Genomic DNA, 19,841 nt, shown 5'->3' on the forward strand with positions numbered 1-19,841 from the left:
ATCTAGACATTTACAGTATCCAGGTTCAAGATGATTGTGGCTTGGGACAGACAGATAGCATTAGAAATTGTCAAAACACATCATATTCTACATATTTTCTGAAGGCAGAGTCCAAAGGATTTGCTGGTGGACTGGCTATTGAGATTAAGAGAAAAGGATTAGGTTGAAGAAAAGAGTTTTCAGGCAGAAGTAACAGAATGTAGAAGGTATTACATGCCAAAATGGGTTATGAATGATTCCAAAATTTTGCTATGCAACTGCAAGATGGCATTGCCATTTCTGACAAGAGAAAAATTTGGCATAGCAAATTCTGAGGAAACAAGACTTCAGTGTTACAAATGCCAAGTTTGAGATACCTATTAAACATCAAAATGGAGAGGTTGAATAGGCAAGTTGAAAACATGAGTCTAGAGGTCAGAGGTGAGTCCTGGCTAGAGACACAAATCTGGGGCTTGTCAGTGTCCAGAAGATATTTAAAGCCATTAGTTTGAATGAGATCACCGGATAATGAGTGCGAATAGAGAAGGGAAGAGATCTGAGGACTGAGCCCTCAAGGATATCAACACTTAGATGTAGAAGAGGTCAGAAGTCACTGCAGAGGAAACAGAAAAGTCACAGCCAGCATAGTGTGAGAAAAACCAAATGATAAGGAAATGGTATCCCAGAAAAGTTTGAAAGTTCAGACCATCTTCATTCCTAACTAACCATGATTTCTACAATTTCCTCCCTGTACCTATTCTTTCGCTACATCAATTCATTTGATCTTTTAAAAATACATTCTGGTGACATCATCTCTGTGTTTAACCCTCTTCAATAGCTCACCATTACTTTTAAGATGAAGTCCAAAGTAAGTAATATGTTTATGATCTGATCTCAACTTTTTTTAAAAAAAAAATCACATCAGTTTTTCTTAATCACCTTAATTATTAGCATTTTTCTTCCTGCCCTCTCACCACTTTCTATATTCTTTGGCCAAACAAAGCTTCTTAGTTTTCAGAATACCGAATGCCCAATTTGGCATATGATACCTTATACTAGTACACTCTGTTACTTCTGCTTGGAAACTCTTCCTCACCTAATCCTATACCTGTTTAACTTATTCTTCCTCCCAGATTCAGCTTAGGTGTCATTTCTGCAAGGCCTTCACCAACACCCCATCAAGTCTGAATTAGTTACTCTTGTAATTTGCCAAGTATCCAATTATTTCCCTCTTTCTAAAGAATATTTTCAGTACCTTTATACTGGCCTGGATTCCCTTTCTGATAGACAGAAAGCCCCACCTTCTGGTAGACAGGGTAGTCATTCACGCTTACACCTGTAGCATTCACTGCTGTGCCTACTATGTATTAGATGTTCAATAATTATTTGTTAAGTTGTGGTCTGACATCTTCCTGCTAACTCCTCATGGGGGCCTTTTATTGTTAAGGTGAAAATAAAGACTTTGCTTCTATCTATCCATTGCTGCCCATTCAGGTAGCAGATATTTATTATACAATTATTCTATATAATAGTCTTTGCCCAGTGAAGCTTGATGGGGAAAAATATGAAAAGTTGCTTCCCCACAATTTCAATACAAGCTAGTAGGAGATGATAAGTGATTTGAGAAAATGGGAAGGAAACGCTGTTTAATAATCATTTAAAGCCCGAATGTATGCCTCCCAGAAGCATTCCCACCAGAATAGACTGATTGTGTCCTTAAAGTCTGGAAACTGGGAATGCTCTTCTCATTCAGACATTCCATTCCTCATCTTTTCCTAGCATATACCAGCTTCCTCTATAGTAGAATCGTGTCTGCAACTTTGGGTGATACCTTTAAATTCCCAACAGAGTTCTAAGCTCTTTTATGCTAACATTATATTACAGACTTCGATGCTGATCTTCTCGCCATGCTTTTTTTATTTTCTATTTTGCCCATCATTTTCCTTCATCTTCTGCTGATTATTTTCGATTACATAACTACAGCACTTAACACAAATTGCATGACTTGCTTTATCCTTCAAAATTGTTCCTACTGTGAATCAATTCAACCCATATACATGTGCAATATCTATAGTTTTCTTACCACTTTCAGTTTTCTTATTATTTCATTTTTATCTCATCATAAGCATATGCCTTTTCTTACTACTATTTTCAATGATATCGTTGACTCTGCCCTTAATGGACATGATATAGGATTTTGTTCATGAAATAACTTAGAACTAAGCACAGAAATGACAAATAAGTAGTAAACCAACATGTTCTTCAGCAACAGAAAAATGCAGATTACTTATTTAAGTGAATTCACAGGACCCATCTTTCCACCTGTTAGTATATTCAAAGTTTATAGAGTTAATATCTTTAATAAAGTCATTTTTTCAAGGTCTGGAGTTCAAATCCTGTTCTTTTTTATTCTATGGCCCATTTTAACTTGGTCTTTCTATCTGATGGGGAAAAGCACAGTTCTTTCACAGTCTAAATGTAGTTAGCAGATAAAAATAAAGGGCCCCCTACTTAAATTTGAATATCAGATAAATAAATAATGCTTTTTAGCATTACCATGTCCCAATTATTGCATGGGAAATACTTATACTAAAATTATTCTTTGTTGCTCTGAAATTCAAAATTAACTGTCATATTTTTATTTGCTAAATCTGGCAACTTAAAAGGGAGAATAAGACATGTCTGAACAAGCTCTATCAAGAAATATTTTATAAATTAATTCTCTTTATTGCCAATTTTGGTGGATTAGAATTGAAACACATATTGGTGGGGCAGAGCCTTTGTGGTAGGTCTACTTGAAAAAAGTGGATAATCAGGTTTGGCCAGAGTAGAGTTCATATGGATGAGAAGAGGCCAAAGCAGTTGAAAAATGGGATGGGGCAGAACATAAAGTATTTTGAGTTGTAAGATAACTTCCTGTTGGAATGGACTCATAGCGCACTGAAAGGTATTAGAGTGGCAGTACCAGAACCAAGCTTGGGAAGAGTAATCCATGTGTAAAATGGTTCAGTGATCAAAGACTGGGAGCATGTGTACTAGGTAACACATACTGCAGTGTGGGCATCAACTGTTGAAATTGAAACGTGAGAGGCCCTGGGGATACACTCATTAAGGTGTGTGAGTGGAAAATATTTAATGAGATAAGAAGAATGAATTTGTGATTTCCTCTAAGCAGATGACAAATTTGAGATGTAGCACCACATGCAGGTGGTTTTGTCCACCAAGAAGGACAGAAATGTGGGATGCTATGTCAGACAGAAGATGAGGCAGGAGATCTTGATGGGAAACTATTTGGCATTAAGGGAATAGTTAGCACTGCTGGTGTGTGAATGATTACCCAACTAGGGAAGCATAGAGAAAGAAAGAAGGGCCAAGACCTAACTTTAAAGCCCATTTATAGAACTATAAGACTGAAGGGTAGTTACTAAACAATAAGAAAGAAGGTAGGAGAATCAAATTTAAGGGACTTTTTTTTCCCTAGAATGTAGATTAGCTATTGTTGTCTACTGCTGAGAGAATAAGACAGAGAGCATTGCTATTGAAAATAACCTTAGGACAGTGGTTCGGGCAAAAGACAGACTTTAGAGGGAACAATCAAATGATAGAGAAATAGTGGGCTTGTCAAATTATCCTACACCCTGTCAATGGGCTAGGCAAATATAAGAAATGAAGTTGTCCTGTGGGTTCTGATAAGGATAGATCTACAAGACATTATACATGGAAAATAAGCCAAGTACAGTAAAGGAAGTGTAATCTGGAGCCTTTAGGGTAAAGAGGAAATAAATGAAGGACATTTACTTCTTGTTCCTGAAAGAGTCTCAAAGGTACCAACCAGAGTGGCTACTTTTGGAGAAAGGGTAGTTGGAGGATAAGTTTTCCCTTTGCATAGTGAAACTTTTCCTAAAACATTTTCTTATTTTATATTCAACTTATTCCTTTAACAGGGGCAGGGGTTAAAAGGTTAGCAAAATTATGAAACATGTATTAAAAAATGTTTAATGTTAAAAATGCTTAAAGTTCTTTTCAAACAAAGAGCTAAGGATTCTATGGGTGTAAAGCAGGCTGCATCTGTGAGAAATTTATTAGAAAATGAGTTGCAGCAAGGATTTGGGGAGAGGTGATTAGGGAAACTAGACTATGTTTATAGGCAAAGGGCAAGGCTCGAATTTGGAGAAAATTTTTGAAGATCCAAGACAAACAGGGAATAATGAATGAGGGCAGATCCCAGTGGAGGCAGGGAGAGAATGTGATCAGGGCTCCCTGACACAGAAGAGGAGCAGCTCTGCAGGGAGCAGAGAAGAGGAAAGAAAGACTGCATGAGGAAGCAGAGGAATTTTGAGTTGTAGGGCAGAGAACTCACATGGGATGATCTCTATTTTTTTCACCTAAAAGAGGGCTGGTGAGAAGCAGGAATCTTGAGAAAGGAAACAAAGTTCAGAGTAACTGTTTTAAGAAAAAATGTGTTTGGTCACGGGACATGAATGGAATCATTATTCACCTGTGAGAAGGCTCAGCCAGCCAGTAGGGTTTGTGACTTCCTCCAAGCAAGGCAAGGTAACCTGGCGCAGGCATACACAGAGCAGAGAGAAGGGGCTAGGAAGCCATGCAGAGTAATGGTTAAGCAGCCTGGGAGTGAAGACAGATGTGTATTTAAACCCTGGCTTTGTCATTGTCTAATTACGAAGCCTTGCGCAGTTTCTACCTTATGTCATATCTGTAAAAAAGGAAATATAACATCTTTAAATAGATTTGGTTGTAGGGATGAGAATGTGGTCACATCTGTAGTTTCAAAAATTTGAGCACAAACAGTGCTCAGTTACTGGGTTACTCTTGTGGTCCAGAGGTAGTCAGTAGAGTGATCAGAAGAATAGAGGGTAACAGTTGGAGAGGGGCTGAGCCTTTCCCAATCCATTGATTCTGGAACCAGAGAGCCTGGGATTGAATCCCAGCTCTGCTCCTTACCAATCAGGAAGCTTTGGGCAAGGCAATTGATTTTCTTGCCTCGGTTTACACATTTGAATGGGGACATTTTTACATGGTTGTTGGAAGATCAAAATGAGCTAATAAGTGTAAAGTACTAGGCCAGTACCTGGCATATAATATTGTAAGCATTACTTAAGAATTTGCTATTGTTGTCATTAACTAGAACAAGAAAGTAACAATCACCACAATAACAATAATGATGTTTTTGAGGATGGGAGTCTGAAAAAGAAGCTGAGATGTTGATTGGTAAAAGGGGTTAAGATATTCCAAAGAATGCAAATTGGAATTGCTCACAATGGCTGACTATTTAAAAACTATTTTCTTATGTGTTAAAGAAAAAAAATGTTGCTTCTAGGTGACAGCAAGTATAAACAGCTCTAACAATGACTTCTGTTATATCGTATTTCAGCATGCAGTTAATATTTTGGCATATCACTCTGTATCCACAGCACTGCCTGGGGTGGAGACTTGGGGTGGAGTTCATGAGATGGCTATAACCTTCCAGGTCCAGAACAGCAGATGGTTCTTTAATTGTCCATTGGTTAGCCTCTCTCACCCCTCTCTTTGTGAATATTTACTGTGTGGATGCCTTAGTAATTCACTGTCTCCTCTATATACCAGTTCAAGTTATTGTTGTTTTTATGAAATGAGATCTATGGTTGTTCTATATCTAATAGGAGATAGAAAAAAATACCATGTTTTGAAGGGCATTTGCTATGCTCCTTCATTAATTTTGTGTCGCTACCTAATCCTGTAAAATAAAGTCTAACCTGATATATAGTTAAGCTTATACCATGGGAATTAAGTTAAATTTACATTAACAAGTGGCATCAATATGTCTTTCAGATGGGAGTCAGGTACAGACATAAGGCAAACTAAGTAAACGGCCCTTCTATTTAATCCTTTGGGGAAACTGCTTAGTAAACATGACTAGGATGGTTGTAATTCATAAAGCCATCGGACTTGTTAATGCTTCTTCCTTGAACTGTGAAGTTCAAAGGTGCTTTGAAAGGTCATTTAGCTCCTCTCACCAGCCTTGACCCCAAAAATAAATAACTGCAGACTATTGTAAATTCATGCTGTCTTTTAGAGACTTTCTGAAAGGAGATTTTCCAATCTCACTCGGAATACAGTGCAGTTTTTTAACAACCCTCATTGTAGAAAAGGTCATTTTAATATCTAACCAGAGTCCCGATTGCTGTAATAAAAGGCCACGTCCTCCTTTTCATCCCTGTTAGAGATGGCGGAAGAGTTGGTTACTAGCTTCAGCATAAATGAAGGGTTATTGAGCACCTACGGCGGGCCAGTTCTTTCCTTATAACAACCCTTTCTGCATTAAAGATCACCACAACTCACTTTACAGCTCTTTTCTCCAGCCCAAATAAACCCATAAACATTTCCCTGCCAGGGTCCTTGTTTCCAACTCTCTACTGAACGTGTTCTGCAGTATTTTCTGAACAATTTGGGGATACAAGAGATTTCTCAGTCAGTTCTCAGATGTTTTGTTTGTTGTCTCTGACCTATAGCTTGTACACAACAATCTGTCCTGCCACCAGGCTGGGTCCTTCCAAGTTTTACCTAAGCTTTTGTGATTTTTGGATAGAGGAAAATAAGGATGAAAACACAGAAAAAACATCAATAAGACATAAATTTGTAAAGCTTCACCTATGAAATAGAAAGTCACAGAAAAGTATCCTGTGTCCACACACAAAAAAAGCAGAACAGCCCAATCCATCATGGGGCACCAAAGCTTTTGTTCAAAATCACTTAAGCAAAGAAACCAGTAACACAAGTGTATGTGAGCGAGCAAACAGATGTAAATGTACATGTGTGTAAATGCACAAAAAAATAGAGTCCATGTGGCAGGGGTTCTAAAACTAACCTCAGACTGTGATTCCTTTAATATAGGGTGTCCCAAAATTCATGCAAGATTTGAATTTTGCGTGAGCATTAACAACAACAACAAAAAATAAAAGCCTAATTTTACTTGGTTTATTGAATCAGATTCTAATATCTGTTGCCCTTTGATTTCAATCCCTGTAATTTGATAAGCATTACCAAGTACCAATTATGGCCCAGGAGCAGGGACAATGAAGACCAGTGAAGACCACGGCTTTGCGTATGTGCCAGCAAAGCCGTGGAGGCCATTTACCCGATGTGCTATTCCATACATAACTTTATACTGTATACTTAATGAATCAATAAAAAATTTACAATTTTTAATTATAAACCTGTGTTTTCTACCAAAATTACTTCTTACGTGAATTTTGGGACATTCTATATTTCTCTTCCAAGGCAAGAAATTAATAGTTTCACACAATGATTTGCAAAATTTCTTGAGGGAAACTATAGATATACTACTGCTTTTGAAAAGTTTAAAGCAGTAAGGCATTCAGATACTTAACAATAAAAAGTATCATCCAAAATGAGTTCTAGGAACTATAAGAGATACAAGAGTTTAGATGATCATAGGTTGGCAGGGAGGGTGAGACTGTACAGGACAGAATTACTTTCGTGGGGGAGGGGACCTTCAGCTGTCACCTGACAGGTAGATAGAGATGGGTAATGCCTAGATCAGTGATGGCAAACCTTTTGAGCTCAGCATGTCAGCATTTTGAAAAACCCTAACTTAACTCTGGTGCCGTGTCACATATAGAAATTTTTTGATATTTGCAACCATAGTAAAAGAAAGACTTATATTTTTTATATTTATTTTATATATTTAAATGCCATTTAACAAAGAAAAATCAACCAAAAAAATGATTTCGCATGTCACCTCTGACACGCATGTCATAGGTTCGCCATCACTGGCCTAGATGCCTGCTGGGGTGAGGGATGTATGACAATGACCTGTCACTGTAATATGAAAGGTAAACAGGCCTTTCACTAGCAGGCATCCACCTAGCAGGAAGTTAATTACAATGGCATTTGGAGCATACAGCAGTGCAGCAAAGAAGAGGAGGAGCACAGGAATGGACATGGAGAAGCTGTCAGGCCCTGGGAAGTGCCCGCACCATGTGGTCATGATGGTAGAGCAGTTCCCCTGGGAAGGAGCAGTAGTGGCTTCTGATGTTCTGAGCAGAGCTGAATGTGTGCTTATCTGCATGCATATGCACACATGTATATGATGAGTCTGTAGTGGCTCCCCTCCAAGTGCCCATGTGCTCACAGACACATATCTACCCATGGTGGAAAATGTGGAACTAAACCTCAGGGTCTTCTGGCCAGTCCTGAACATATGTGAAAAGAAAAATCAATGAGTGTTTATAAGCACACAGAAATCCTTATAGGGAAAACCACTCTACTCTCTTGAAAGGACAGATTAGACATTGGTGTAGAGGGGGATTAAGGAAAATAAAAGAACGAGGTTAAATAAAAGCAGGGAGATAGAGAAAAGAAGAACAAAGAAAGAAAACAAAGAAGAAAGAAGCACTGTGAGCCAACTTCCAAAGAATCTGAACTGTAGGTGAGGATGTCTGGTTCACTCTCTTGAGACATACACAGGTAGCTTTGAATACATGTGTCTACCTGCAGCTGTACTTGAATACCAGGATTTACTACTTTTAGACAAGAAACAGCTGAGAATATGGGCCGTGTATTAATTCAGCCACGCATCCTCATTTTCATTGCATGGTTGGCTGTCAACAAGTACTGCATAAATGAAAATATTAGATCCTGAACTTTCTAATTCCTAGGACAGATTGTTATTGTAAAATAGATACCACTGTGTTTATCTTTATGTAGAAGTCCGTTGACTTCTGGCTTTTGGATTGCACTAAGCGCTGGGATGAACCTTATAATGAGGTGGGGCTCGCCATAAAAGTCTCTTCCTTTTTTACCCACTCTATCTCCAAAGTCCCTCTACTCATTTTTCTTTAATTCTATAATTCAGTATTTAATTTCTTTAAGTCACATAGATTCTGCAAACATTCCTGGGAAAGGAAACACAGTGATCCATATCACACACTTAAACCTCAATCTAAAGGCACATGTAGATTCCTCTTCTAAACACAGGATTTGTATCTGAAGGGAGGAGAATTCTGGTTACCTGGTAACCTGGGTAGCAGGGATTAGATAATAAAGATAAAGATGAGAATCCAGAGGAGCAAAGACAACTTGTTCTTGCTACTCAGTTTAGTCTCAGAATGTACGTGTCCAGTGATGTCCATTTTCAGCAGACGTATTTGCCCTGGTCATCCTCCTGGCTTCTGTCCCTTATTTTAGTACCTGAGAAGCCAAAGATGTCTTTGTCTGTACTTTGCCAACTCAGCCAAAGAGCAGCTGCATTCTGGATGCTGCCAGGCTGTTTTTCTGTGGGTGCTCAGTTGCTGAGCAGGTGTGTTCTCCCCAGATGCACCTTTTATGATGATAAGTGTCATCAGTGCCCAAGGAACTGGAAGGAAAGGGGAGAAAAGGCCAATGGTTTCAATCCAAAGTTCTCACTGCTCCTGGTACCCAGGCTTTTTGTATCTGTCATGTTCCATGTCCTCTCTCTCCTCTGAGAATAATTTATTATTCCCTCAAAGGAACCTGGGTAGCAGGGATTGGGTAATAAAGATGAAGGTGAGAATTCAGAGAAGCAAAGACACAGGCAGATGTTGGAACTTTTCCCCCCATGTGCCATAGATAGATGTTGGAACTTTGGACTTGTCATGAACCATTGTGCCTATTGTTTTGGTTGGTCAAAGAAGACAACCACAAATACCTCCATTCCTGTCTCTCCTTTGGGCCATCACAAAGTTGGAACTAAAGCTTAAATTACAGCCCTGTTTCTCCTAGGCTATTATGGTTATTAAAGGTGTCTGATAGCCCTGGCCAGTGTGGCTCAGTTGGCTGAGTGTCAACTCATGCACCGAAGGTCACCAGTTGGATTCCCAGTCAGGGCACATGTCTGGGTTGTGGGCTCAGTCCCCAGTAGGGGGCATGCAGGAGGCAGCCAATCACCTGTTTTGTTCTCATTGATGTTTCTCTCTCTCCCCCTTCCTCTTCCTCTCTCTCAAATCAATGAAAAGTTTTGTTTGTAAAGTTGTCTGATAATCCTCTGACCTTTTGGGTGATTGTGTTCTCCCTCGCAAATTATTTTTGTGTTTACTGCCTTATTACCGAACTGGTTCTGCTTGATTTCCTTGTTCACTCTTTAATTTGGTAGCACCTTATTTTACAGTCCACTGACTTTGTTGAAAATAAATTCATTTTACTTGTGTGGTTAGTATTACTCATTTGATAACATAAGCACCAAATTAGGGTGCGGTGAATGCATAGTAAAAGCTGTGCAATTACAAAGTAAATATATAATGGGTTTATTTTATCCTCCAAGCCCAGCACAGGGTGACACAGCAATTACTTTTGGACCTATTAAGTGCACTGGCCACATAATCTGTAGAGAGATTAATTATGTAGTTAGCATTTGCCACCTTCCATTTCCACACACCTTCCAAGATTAAACCTCCTTTAGGATTATGTAGTCTTGGATAAACTTCATGCTGAATTATAGTAGCCATGATGCATCCCTTTAGGAATGAACCATACCCAATGTGCATTGAGCAAGAGTTGAAAATCGACTACAACATATCTTGGGGGATGGGGAGACACCTGCAGTCTAAATTCAAACTAATGCTTTTATTTTTGCTTTGCCCATGCATTCAATAGGATGGAGTAGGAGAGGTATGGGAGAAACAGCATGTGCCCTCTTAGAGACCCGTCCTCTTCCACAAAAAAAGTATTCGAGTCTAGCATCTCATTGGTGCTAGAAAACATTTACCATGGACATAGAGCCCCTAGGACCAAGACCTTTTCATATCTCACAACAGAAATTCTCTCATAATGATTGTATATACTCTAAACTGATGTTGTTAATGTGTTCTCTTAAAATGAATGATGTGTGCCACAGCTAAAAGTCCTAATTGCGAACTCTGGTCTACTCTTTTGACTCACAGACCATGTGTTATCTTCTAACCCTAGATCACTCTCCGTGAATGCATGTGCCCAGATATATAAGTAAAACAGTTCACCCATATTCTGTCATTGTATGTGGGTCTCATGTTTACCCTCTAAAAAAACTAAAAAAAAAAAAAAGTAGGTAAATATGACTTCCTAAGAAGTTGCCTGTTTTTATTTGAAAATATTACATTCTTTGCAAAATTGATTGTCTTCAAGATTCTATTACATGGTAAGCTATATTAGTGCAGTTAAGATATTTGACTAGCATCCCTTTGGTTTATGCAAGGTATTTTAGAAACGTGACAGTTGTTGGAAAGAGAGTATAACTTGTGGCTAGCTGCATATATAATTTTCTTTGAGCAGTAGCTCCAAAAACCCAATAGCATTTCATTTTGTATCATGGGTGGCTCTTTGGTTCTGTGCCCATGTTGGCCACTTAGGATTTCTCTTGTGTCTTTCAGGCATTGAGAATGCCAGCGACATTGCTTTGTACTCGGGCTTGGGTGCTGCAGTCGTGGCTGTTGCAGTCCTCGTCATTGGTGTCACCCTTTATAGACGGAGCCAGAGTGACTATGGTGTGGACGTCATTGACTCTTCTGCATTGACAGGTGGCTTCCAGACCTTCAACTTCAAAACAGTCCGTCAAGGTCAGCGGCATAGGTTACCCCAACACCATGTCCTCAGGACCAAAGACTATGCTCACACAGGACTCCGTGCTCGTTGGCCCTGTGTGAACATAGCACTTGGCACTGGGGGCCGCTGCCAAATTGTCTTCATACATTAGGAAACCTAAGTGCTTGGCTATTAGGACAAATGGCTCTCAATTGACCATTAGCAACATTTAAATGAGGTATTTCTGTCTTTAGTAAGTTACTTTTTCACAGATTATCCAAATTTCTATTTTAACAAGACTGCTTTGAGGGTATATAATTTAGATCACTGAAATTCTGATTATTCAAGGCTAAGGACTAACTACTATACTGCAACCTCCCAGACATATATTTCACAATTTATTAGGTGGAATTATTTTTGTACTTCTGTTCTAGATAAGTAAAAGGACTCTTGATATATGACGGGTCAGTTAGCCAGAGAAAAAAAATGAAATTCCTAGTTTAAATGACTCTCAGCTGTTGCCCAGTCAAGCAATCTTTTGTTGTGGGGAAAGGGAAATCTATCATACCAAACTACAGCAATGCTCATTTTCAAAATGAAGAGTCATTGAACTCTCTTATAGGAACTACATCTATTTCTGATTGGTGATGAGACAGACACAGCTTTAATTTTAGAAAAAAAAAATGAAACTCTCTTCAGTGAATGAAGATTTTTTACGTGGACTCTCATTGTCAATATCATCACCTTTATTTCTGGCTATTACATATCAATATCACCTGTACCACAGGACAAGAAGTCTCACTGCTTGGCAGGTTCTGAAGTGGAAACCCAAGGGCACTAGAAATTGGGAGAAACAAAATGCTTTAAGGCTCACCACTCACTTCTAGGCACCAAAGTTTCATGTCTGAGACTGAGTAGCCTTATATAGCGTTTAGTATATATTATTTTATTAGAAATAAATCCAATTAAGACCTAATATTTAGGCTCCATAAGAAACTAGAAATAGAGACTTCAGGTCAAGATGGCAGAGTAGGCAATCACTGTGCTCACCTCCTCCTGTGACCACATCAAAATTACAACTAGCTGAAGGGAATTCCTATAACCAGGGATATAAGAAGAAGCCAAGCCGAGACAGGTAGAAGGGGTGGAGAAGCAGAATGGGCAGGTCCCACAGCCATGGTGTGGCAGTTAAAAATGAGGAAAGCTATTTCAGCTGAGAGGTCCCAGTCCCACACCAGGCTCTCCAGCCCTCAACTCCACAGCCTGGAAATGAAGTTCCCATAGCATCTGTGAAAATAAGCAGGGATTGTGTTTAAGTGGGATGGAGGGCTGCTGCAGACCTAGTAGCTATAGTTCTTAAAGATACCATGAGCAGACTCACTGAAACACAAACTTACTTACTGGCTCAACTCCAGCCCGGGGGCAGTAGCTCACAAAGCACCAGGGGCAGACAGAGAGGAGGTGACCTGACTAACTTCAGAATGAGGGCTGGTGGGGGCAGGGGTCAAGGTAGCTGTCTCCCTAGGGAGAGTGCTGGCAGAGGCCATTGTTCCTTTGTTGAGCCCTTCCCTCTCCCAATCTTCAGGCATAGGCCAGAGCCAAATCTGAGACCCTGCCCCACCCAGCTGCCTCACTACCCATACGACTTGCAGTGTTTCTTTCACATAGGTGTCCTGCCTCAGCTTAGACTGCTAACTTTCTAAAATCTTTCAAGGTCCATAAACCCCAATCAAATGGCAGCTGGCCTCAGCATGCCCTGTATCTCTTGCTAAGTGGCCCTAGGCCTGGCACTAGTTGCAGCCAGCCTCAGTTCACAGTCCAACCTCTTTCAGCACAGGTGACAACCAACCACAGATCACTTTGTAGCTTCTAACAGGTGGCTGCAGGCCAGACACAGGTAAAATCTGACCATGGGATGCATCAGAGTCCCTCCCAAGAGGCCCCAGAACCAACACTCCGAGTAGCCAGCTTCTTACCACACCAGAGCATCCCCCAAGCATTCCACAAATGACATACCCAAGGCAGACTCAGCAGACACCAGAGTCCAACTGAAGTGAATCCTGCTGCATGGGGTCAGCCCCCGCACAGTACCTTGTTTTCTGTAGCCCCAGAAATTTCTCACAGCCAGTCTTTCCAAAGGTTAGTCTCATCCACTGCTGTGACAGCAGCAGTCGAGGCTCAACTACATCAGGAGGGCACCCAACCCATACAAGGGATACCAGGGAGCACCCAGCTCAGGTGACCAGAGAGATGGCACCACTGGGCCCCAAAGGACATTTACTAGGTAAAGCCACCCTGCCAAGACTGGGAGATGTAGCAGATCTACCTAATACATAGAAATATACACAAGGGGTCAGCCAAAATGAGGAGACAAAGAAACATGTTCCAAATTAAAGAACAAGGCAAATTTTCAGAAAATAACTAAACGACATGGTGACAAGCAATCTACCAGATAGAAAGTTCAAAAGATGCTCAAGTGACTTAGGGGAAGAATAGGTGAACTCAGGGAGAATTTCAACAAAGAGATAGAAACCATTAAAAAAAATCAGAAATGCAGAATACATTAGAGGGAATCAAATAAGATTAGATGAAGCAGAATACTGAATCAGTGATCTGAAAGACAAGGTAGTGGAAAATGCACAATCAGAACAGCAAAAAGAATTTTTAAAATGATTATAGTTAAGGGACCTCTGGGACAACATTAAGTGTAACGACATTTGCTTCATAGGGGTACCAGCAGGAGAAGAGAGAGAGCAAGGGATTGACCACCTATTTGAATAAATAACCAAACCTGGCAAAGGAAATAGACATACAAGTCCAGGAAGCACAGACGGTCAAAAACAAGATGAACCCAAAGAGGCCCACACCAAAATACAATATAATTAAAATGCCAAAGTTTAGAGACAGAGAGTGAGCCTTACAAGCAGCAAGAGTAAAGAGTTAGTTATGTACAAAGAAACTCCCAGAAGACTGTCAGCTGATGTGTCGACAGAAACTTAGAAGGCCAGAGGGATTCGCACAAAATATTCAAAATTATGTAAAGGAAAGAACTACGGCCAAGATGACTCTACCCAGCAAGGCTATCATTTAAATTGAAGGGGAAACAATGAGTTTCACTGGCATGAAAAATATTACAAAAAATATTAAATCTCTTCTTTAAGAAGAGATGATCAAAAGTATGACTAGCAAAATATAGGAAAGAAAAATTTTTTTTGTTAACAAAGCCAAACACTTAGTAAAAGCAGTGGATCCACCAATATAAAGCTAGTACAAAGGTAAAAAGGCAAATGTAGAAAGAGAATGTGTAATTACAACAATATATTAAGAGATACACACAAACAAATGCACAAAAAAAGTAAAAAGTGATGACGAAACTATAGTGATTTTAGTATGTGTTCAAACCTAACCAATCATCAACTTACAATAGACTGCTATAACAAAGCTTGTTATATAGGAAGTACATGGTAACCATAAAGCAAAAATCTGTAAGAGGTATACAGGAAATACAGAGAAAGAAATCCTAACAGTAATTGATGGTTGCCAGATGGGAGGGGGATTGGAGAATGGATGAAAAAGGTGAAGGAATTAAGATGCGCAAATTGGCAGTTATAGACACAGTCACTGGGATGTAAAGTATAGCATAGGGAATATAATCAATAATATTGTAACAACTATGTATGGTGTCAGGTAGGTGATCAGTTTGTAAGCTGTAAAATGTTTAATAAGTATGTTGTACACCTGAAACTAACATAATATTGTATGTCAACCGAAATTTAAAAAAAATTAAGAAACTAGAACTATATATTCATCAAATAATAAGATATCAGTGTCTTAGACCAAGCACTTAAAAATGGAGGAAAGCTAGTAGTATGAGAGCTGCGTGTACAAGTGCAGAATCTTTGAAGTCATAACGATGAGTCCAAAATTGCTAAATGACCTAGTTAATCAGTTAGTTTCTCTGAGCCTCAATTCACAGCTGTAAAATGGAGATACTCATATCCACTTCAAAGGGTTCTTCTGAGGATGAAATTACCTGGAATAACATGACTTACAAGCCCTTTGCATATGGAAGCAGCTCAATAAATGTAGTGAATATTGTTCTAGAACCTAGTTATTTTCTCTTGCCTGGGCACAGGAGGCTACTGTTCATAGAGCACCAGGCAGCAGGCTAGAGCGGTGGCTCATTGGGAGAATGCTGACTAGGATAAGCTTAAACACATTTCCTTACTAGGGGGCTTCTCGGAGCTTATATGTATAGTAAGCCTTTCCAAAATTTATCATTTTGATTTTTTTAAAGCAGGAATCTCACAAAAGTAGTGATATAAGAAAAAATTATCTATTCAAATTCCACTCTACCCTGTTAATTGTTGTGATAACACCTCACATTGATGCTCATTGGTTCTGCCTTGAGCAAATATAGTTAGAACCCAGCAAGGTGAACAGCGAGACTGTTAAATAGGATAAGACACTCAGAGTACACCAGGAACTTTATAAGAAGGATTTCCAGGGAGAAACTTGGGGTGATCAGATGATTGTTCCTGATCAGACTTGAATCAAGTTGGCGGCCAACTTTTGTCAACTGTGGACTCTATTATACATAGCTACTGTTACAGGGGTGGGAAAAAGTAGGTTTATAGTTGTGAGTACAAGAAACAGAATTTATTCCTGTATTACTATTTATTAATTATTGTATTATTTCTTTATATTACAACTGTAAATCTACTTTTGCCCACTCCTCTATAATCCTATTTTCCATTTAAGTGCATATGTTAGGCTTAAGCATAACTCTAAGAAATGTTTTTGCTTCATGGCTTCACTTAAGTTAGGAGGGTCTTTTAAGAGTAGCCAGAAATTAACCTTCAGAAGGTGAGAGATTGAGATACAGTAGCCACGAGACTCAGGAGTATGATTTTTCTGGACCCAGTGGGAACACCTATTCCCAACTCTTTCAAGATGTTAGGTGGATCTTAAGCCCTGCCGCTTGCCTGGGAAAACCATAAATAAGAGCAAGGATGGTGCCTGTAGAATTCAATGCAGTCCTGTTAAAAAAGCACAGCCCCTTGATTGTGCCTGTGTCTTAGCACAGGAGCCTTCAGCATGAACAAGATGCATCGCCAAGGAGCCTTTAGGTCTACAAGGTTATTTCACCTCGTTCTGAACCTCTTCTTTTATTATGTAGGATTCTTAGAGCATTAGAACTTTCCTGGGAAAAATCAGGATTACAGCTTTCCTGCTGGGGTTGCTACAAATTATGAAAATGGAAAAACAATAGAGGCTAATACAATATGTCCTGGAATTGCAACATCTTCAAAAATACCATACTTTAAACATTTTTTGTCAGGCCCGAAAGGAAAATGGTTTAATATGGTTTGGGTTGCAATTTGAGATGTCACATTGACGGACTGATATGGGTGGGAGGTTTGGGACTGAGGGTTATTTTGTTATTTACTAAGAAATGAGATTACTTCATCACAAGAAAATATCACAGCATTTCGTTTTATTATATGGCTTAGGAAAAATTGGTAAGCCCCAACAGATGAGAAAGTCCAATTTCTCATGTTTTTGTAAAAGATTGTTTTTTCCCATTTGTTTTGAGACTGAAAGGAAGCCATTCTAGGCTGTTCTCCACGTAGAATGTTTCTCCCTAGCCCCATGCGGTGCCTTCTTTCCCTCTCAGAGTGGCATATGCATTATTAGAACAAATTGGGGTCTCCTGAACTTCTTGAGCTGGAGACACATCATTTCCTGCCCCCCAAGCTCCAAAATTTCACGAGATGTGTGGGTACCCACACAGCTTCGGTTATAAACAGCACTACCCAGTCACCATGCTGTGTCATCTCATGCCATTTAAAATGAACAGATGTTATTTTTACTCCAAACTGGATTATAAAACATCTTTCTCACCCCCCCTTTTTTTTAAGTTTCTCTTGCCAGTTAAAATCACATCAACAAAAATACCTGATGGAGTATCAGAAATACCTGTTTTGAAAAGATAGCTTGTAAGGAACTCTGAAAAGTGAATGATTTAGGTTAGTGGCATTCAGAGAATTGCCTGGGAAAGCCAGAGTCCAGGGCTGTGGTCACTAATGACCAGTCTCACAGAGCCAGTCTAGATGCTCGGGGAGGCCCTGAAGGTCTAGCTCTGATGGGAGCAGTGGGCAAGCACACGGGCTGTTGTGCAGTTCGTGGAAGCAGATGGGAAGGGGTAACTGATGCCTTTTAGTTTCTGAGTGACAGAGCCCTTTTCTTTTATCAGGTAACTCCCTGCTCCTGAATTCCTCCATGCAGCCAGACCTGACCGTGAGTCGAACATACAGCGGACCCATCTGTCTGCAGGATCCTCTGGACAAGGAACTCATGACCGAGTCTTCACTCTTCAACCCTTTGTCAGACATCAAAGTCAAAGTGCAGAGCTCATTCATGGTTTCGCTGGGAGTGTCTGAGAGAGCTGAGTACCATGGCAAGAACCATTCTGGGACCTTTCCCCATGGAAACAACCGCAGCTTCAGTACAGTGCATCCCAGGAATAAAACCCCCTACCTCCAAAATCTGTCATCGCTCCCCACAAGGACGGAACTGAGGACAACTGGTGTCTTTGGCCATTTAGGAGGACGCTTAGTAATGCCAAATACAGGTGGGTGGTAAGTGTGCGTTTGTGTATCTTCCAGCATCTGTTTAAATGTTTTGTATTTGCACAATTATATCCCATCAGATTAATTCTTAAGATGTTTACCATCCCCTTGTCAAACCTCCAGGTACTGTGGCTCCAACAGTCTACTTGATTTACACTGCAAACAAGAACCAAGGCTGAGATGAGATTTTGCAATCTTCATCCCATCATGGACTGAACAGTCCATTTGATGCCCTCATTAGAGTTGGTGGTGGCCATATTTGTTCAAAAGATTTGGGTGGTCCCCAGAGTTTAAACCCATTTGAAATATATTTCCTAGAACATGATCAGAAAGCATTGAGAACATTCTTTGACAAACCCAGGTTTATGGACAAGCATGATTGATGCACTAGTAGGTAATTTAGTGAAATGACATTCTGAGTTGAACTTCCCCAGTGACTGACCTATTCAACACTATGAGTGTCCACAGACCTTGCTATGTTACTTAATGATGAGCAAGGCTACAATTCCAAGGATACATCATAAGTATACTTAGTTCTCAAGGATTTTTTCCTCCTATTGGTTAGATGTTCTGTGCAGCCCCGAACACTTTAAAAATTATTCTATCTATGGATTAGTCTTCAAAGTAGCCACCCAAGACCGAACTGGATGACAAAAGAGGGCAATGGCTCCTCTGATTTCTAAGCAAGGAGACTTAGGAAGTGCTCAGAATCATCCTGGCTACTTAAAGAAAAAGAGTGCCCTGATCTGCCAGTTTAACTAAACAACAGGTTAGCATTGTTTAGGGCCTTGTCAGACTTCTCTCTATTGGAGAGCGAACCTTCCTCTCCAAGTGAAATATTTGTTCTTAGAAAATGAAATATGCAATGGGACTAGTCTGATGCAGCCATTCCTGCTGACGGACCCTCTGCTAGCTTAGTGACTTGAGACCACATTTTGTTTCAAATTGATGAACAGTCTTATTCTACTATATCAATTGCTTTCTTAAAAACTTCACTTCAGGCTAATAGCTCTCTTATACAGCTCTAATAATGATTTTGTTTTCTAAACTTCCAAAACTCTACATTTTTCTTGGTCAGTGTTTTAGGACATAGTAAGGACAAAGGTTTAAATATGTATGCATGTCTCTGGTGATAATGGCAGATAGATCAATGGGGAATGAGTCAGCCATACTTACCAAGTGCCCCTCTTGTAAGAATCTTAAGAATTGGAAGTGTGGGTTCTGGAGAAAGAAAACTAAAAGATGCAAACCCTGTCCTTTCAAAGATAGTAGGATATATTAATCAGAAACATAGAAGTTGTACATTGAATTATGGTGCATTAATCTTATGTCCGCATTCTAACCCATTCTAGCAGGCTCTCGATAGTTATTAGTTGAATAAATTGGCCTACAACCCTCCTTTCTCTTCCCATCCTCATTTATTAGTACGTGTGTTTACACACATGTGGAGGGATTGTCAAAATCAACCCATTCACTGGCTATGTTTGTTTAATGTTCCTCAAAGAAAAGAGATGAAATCATGATTAAACAGATTTTTCTTTTTCTTCCCTTTGTACTTAAAAAGTACTGCTGCTGGAAACTAAAATTTTTATAGAGGGGATAAATGGTGATGGAAAAAAATAAAATAAAAAGATGAGGAACCTGAACCACCCTCCCCCCCCCAAAAAAGAAGAAGAAACCTAAAAGTTTTGATAA

The 19,841-nt window shown here is 39.6% G+C and overlaps 1 protein-coding gene across 4 annotated transcripts in view; it reads left to right on the plus strand.

Annotated features, from left to right (window-relative positions):
* UNC5D (unc-5 netrin receptor D) overlaps positions 1 to 19,841 on the plus strand; it is a 530,300-nt gene that overhangs the window by 436,721 nt on the left and 73,738 nt on the right. For all 4 annotated transcript variants that reach the window (XM_070408379.1, XM_070408380.1, XM_070408381.1 and 1 more), the window contains 2 exons: positions 11,364 to 11,549; positions 17,771 to 18,148. In XM_070408379.1, the coding sequence (XP_070264480.1) occupies positions 11,364 to 11,549; positions 17,771 to 18,148 (564 nt within the window). The remainder of the gene's footprint in view (positions 1 to 11,363; positions 11,550 to 17,770; positions 18,149 to 19,841) is intronic.

This window comes from Myotis yumanensis, unplaced genomic scaffold (assembly GCF_028538775.1).
Source record: "Myotis yumanensis isolate MYYU_CA2020_CCGP unplaced genomic scaffold, mMyoYum1.0.hap1 SCAF_3, whole genome shotgun sequence".
Taxonomy (NCBI): Eukaryota; Metazoa; Chordata; class Mammalia; order Chiroptera; family Vespertilionidae; genus Myotis; species Myotis yumanensis.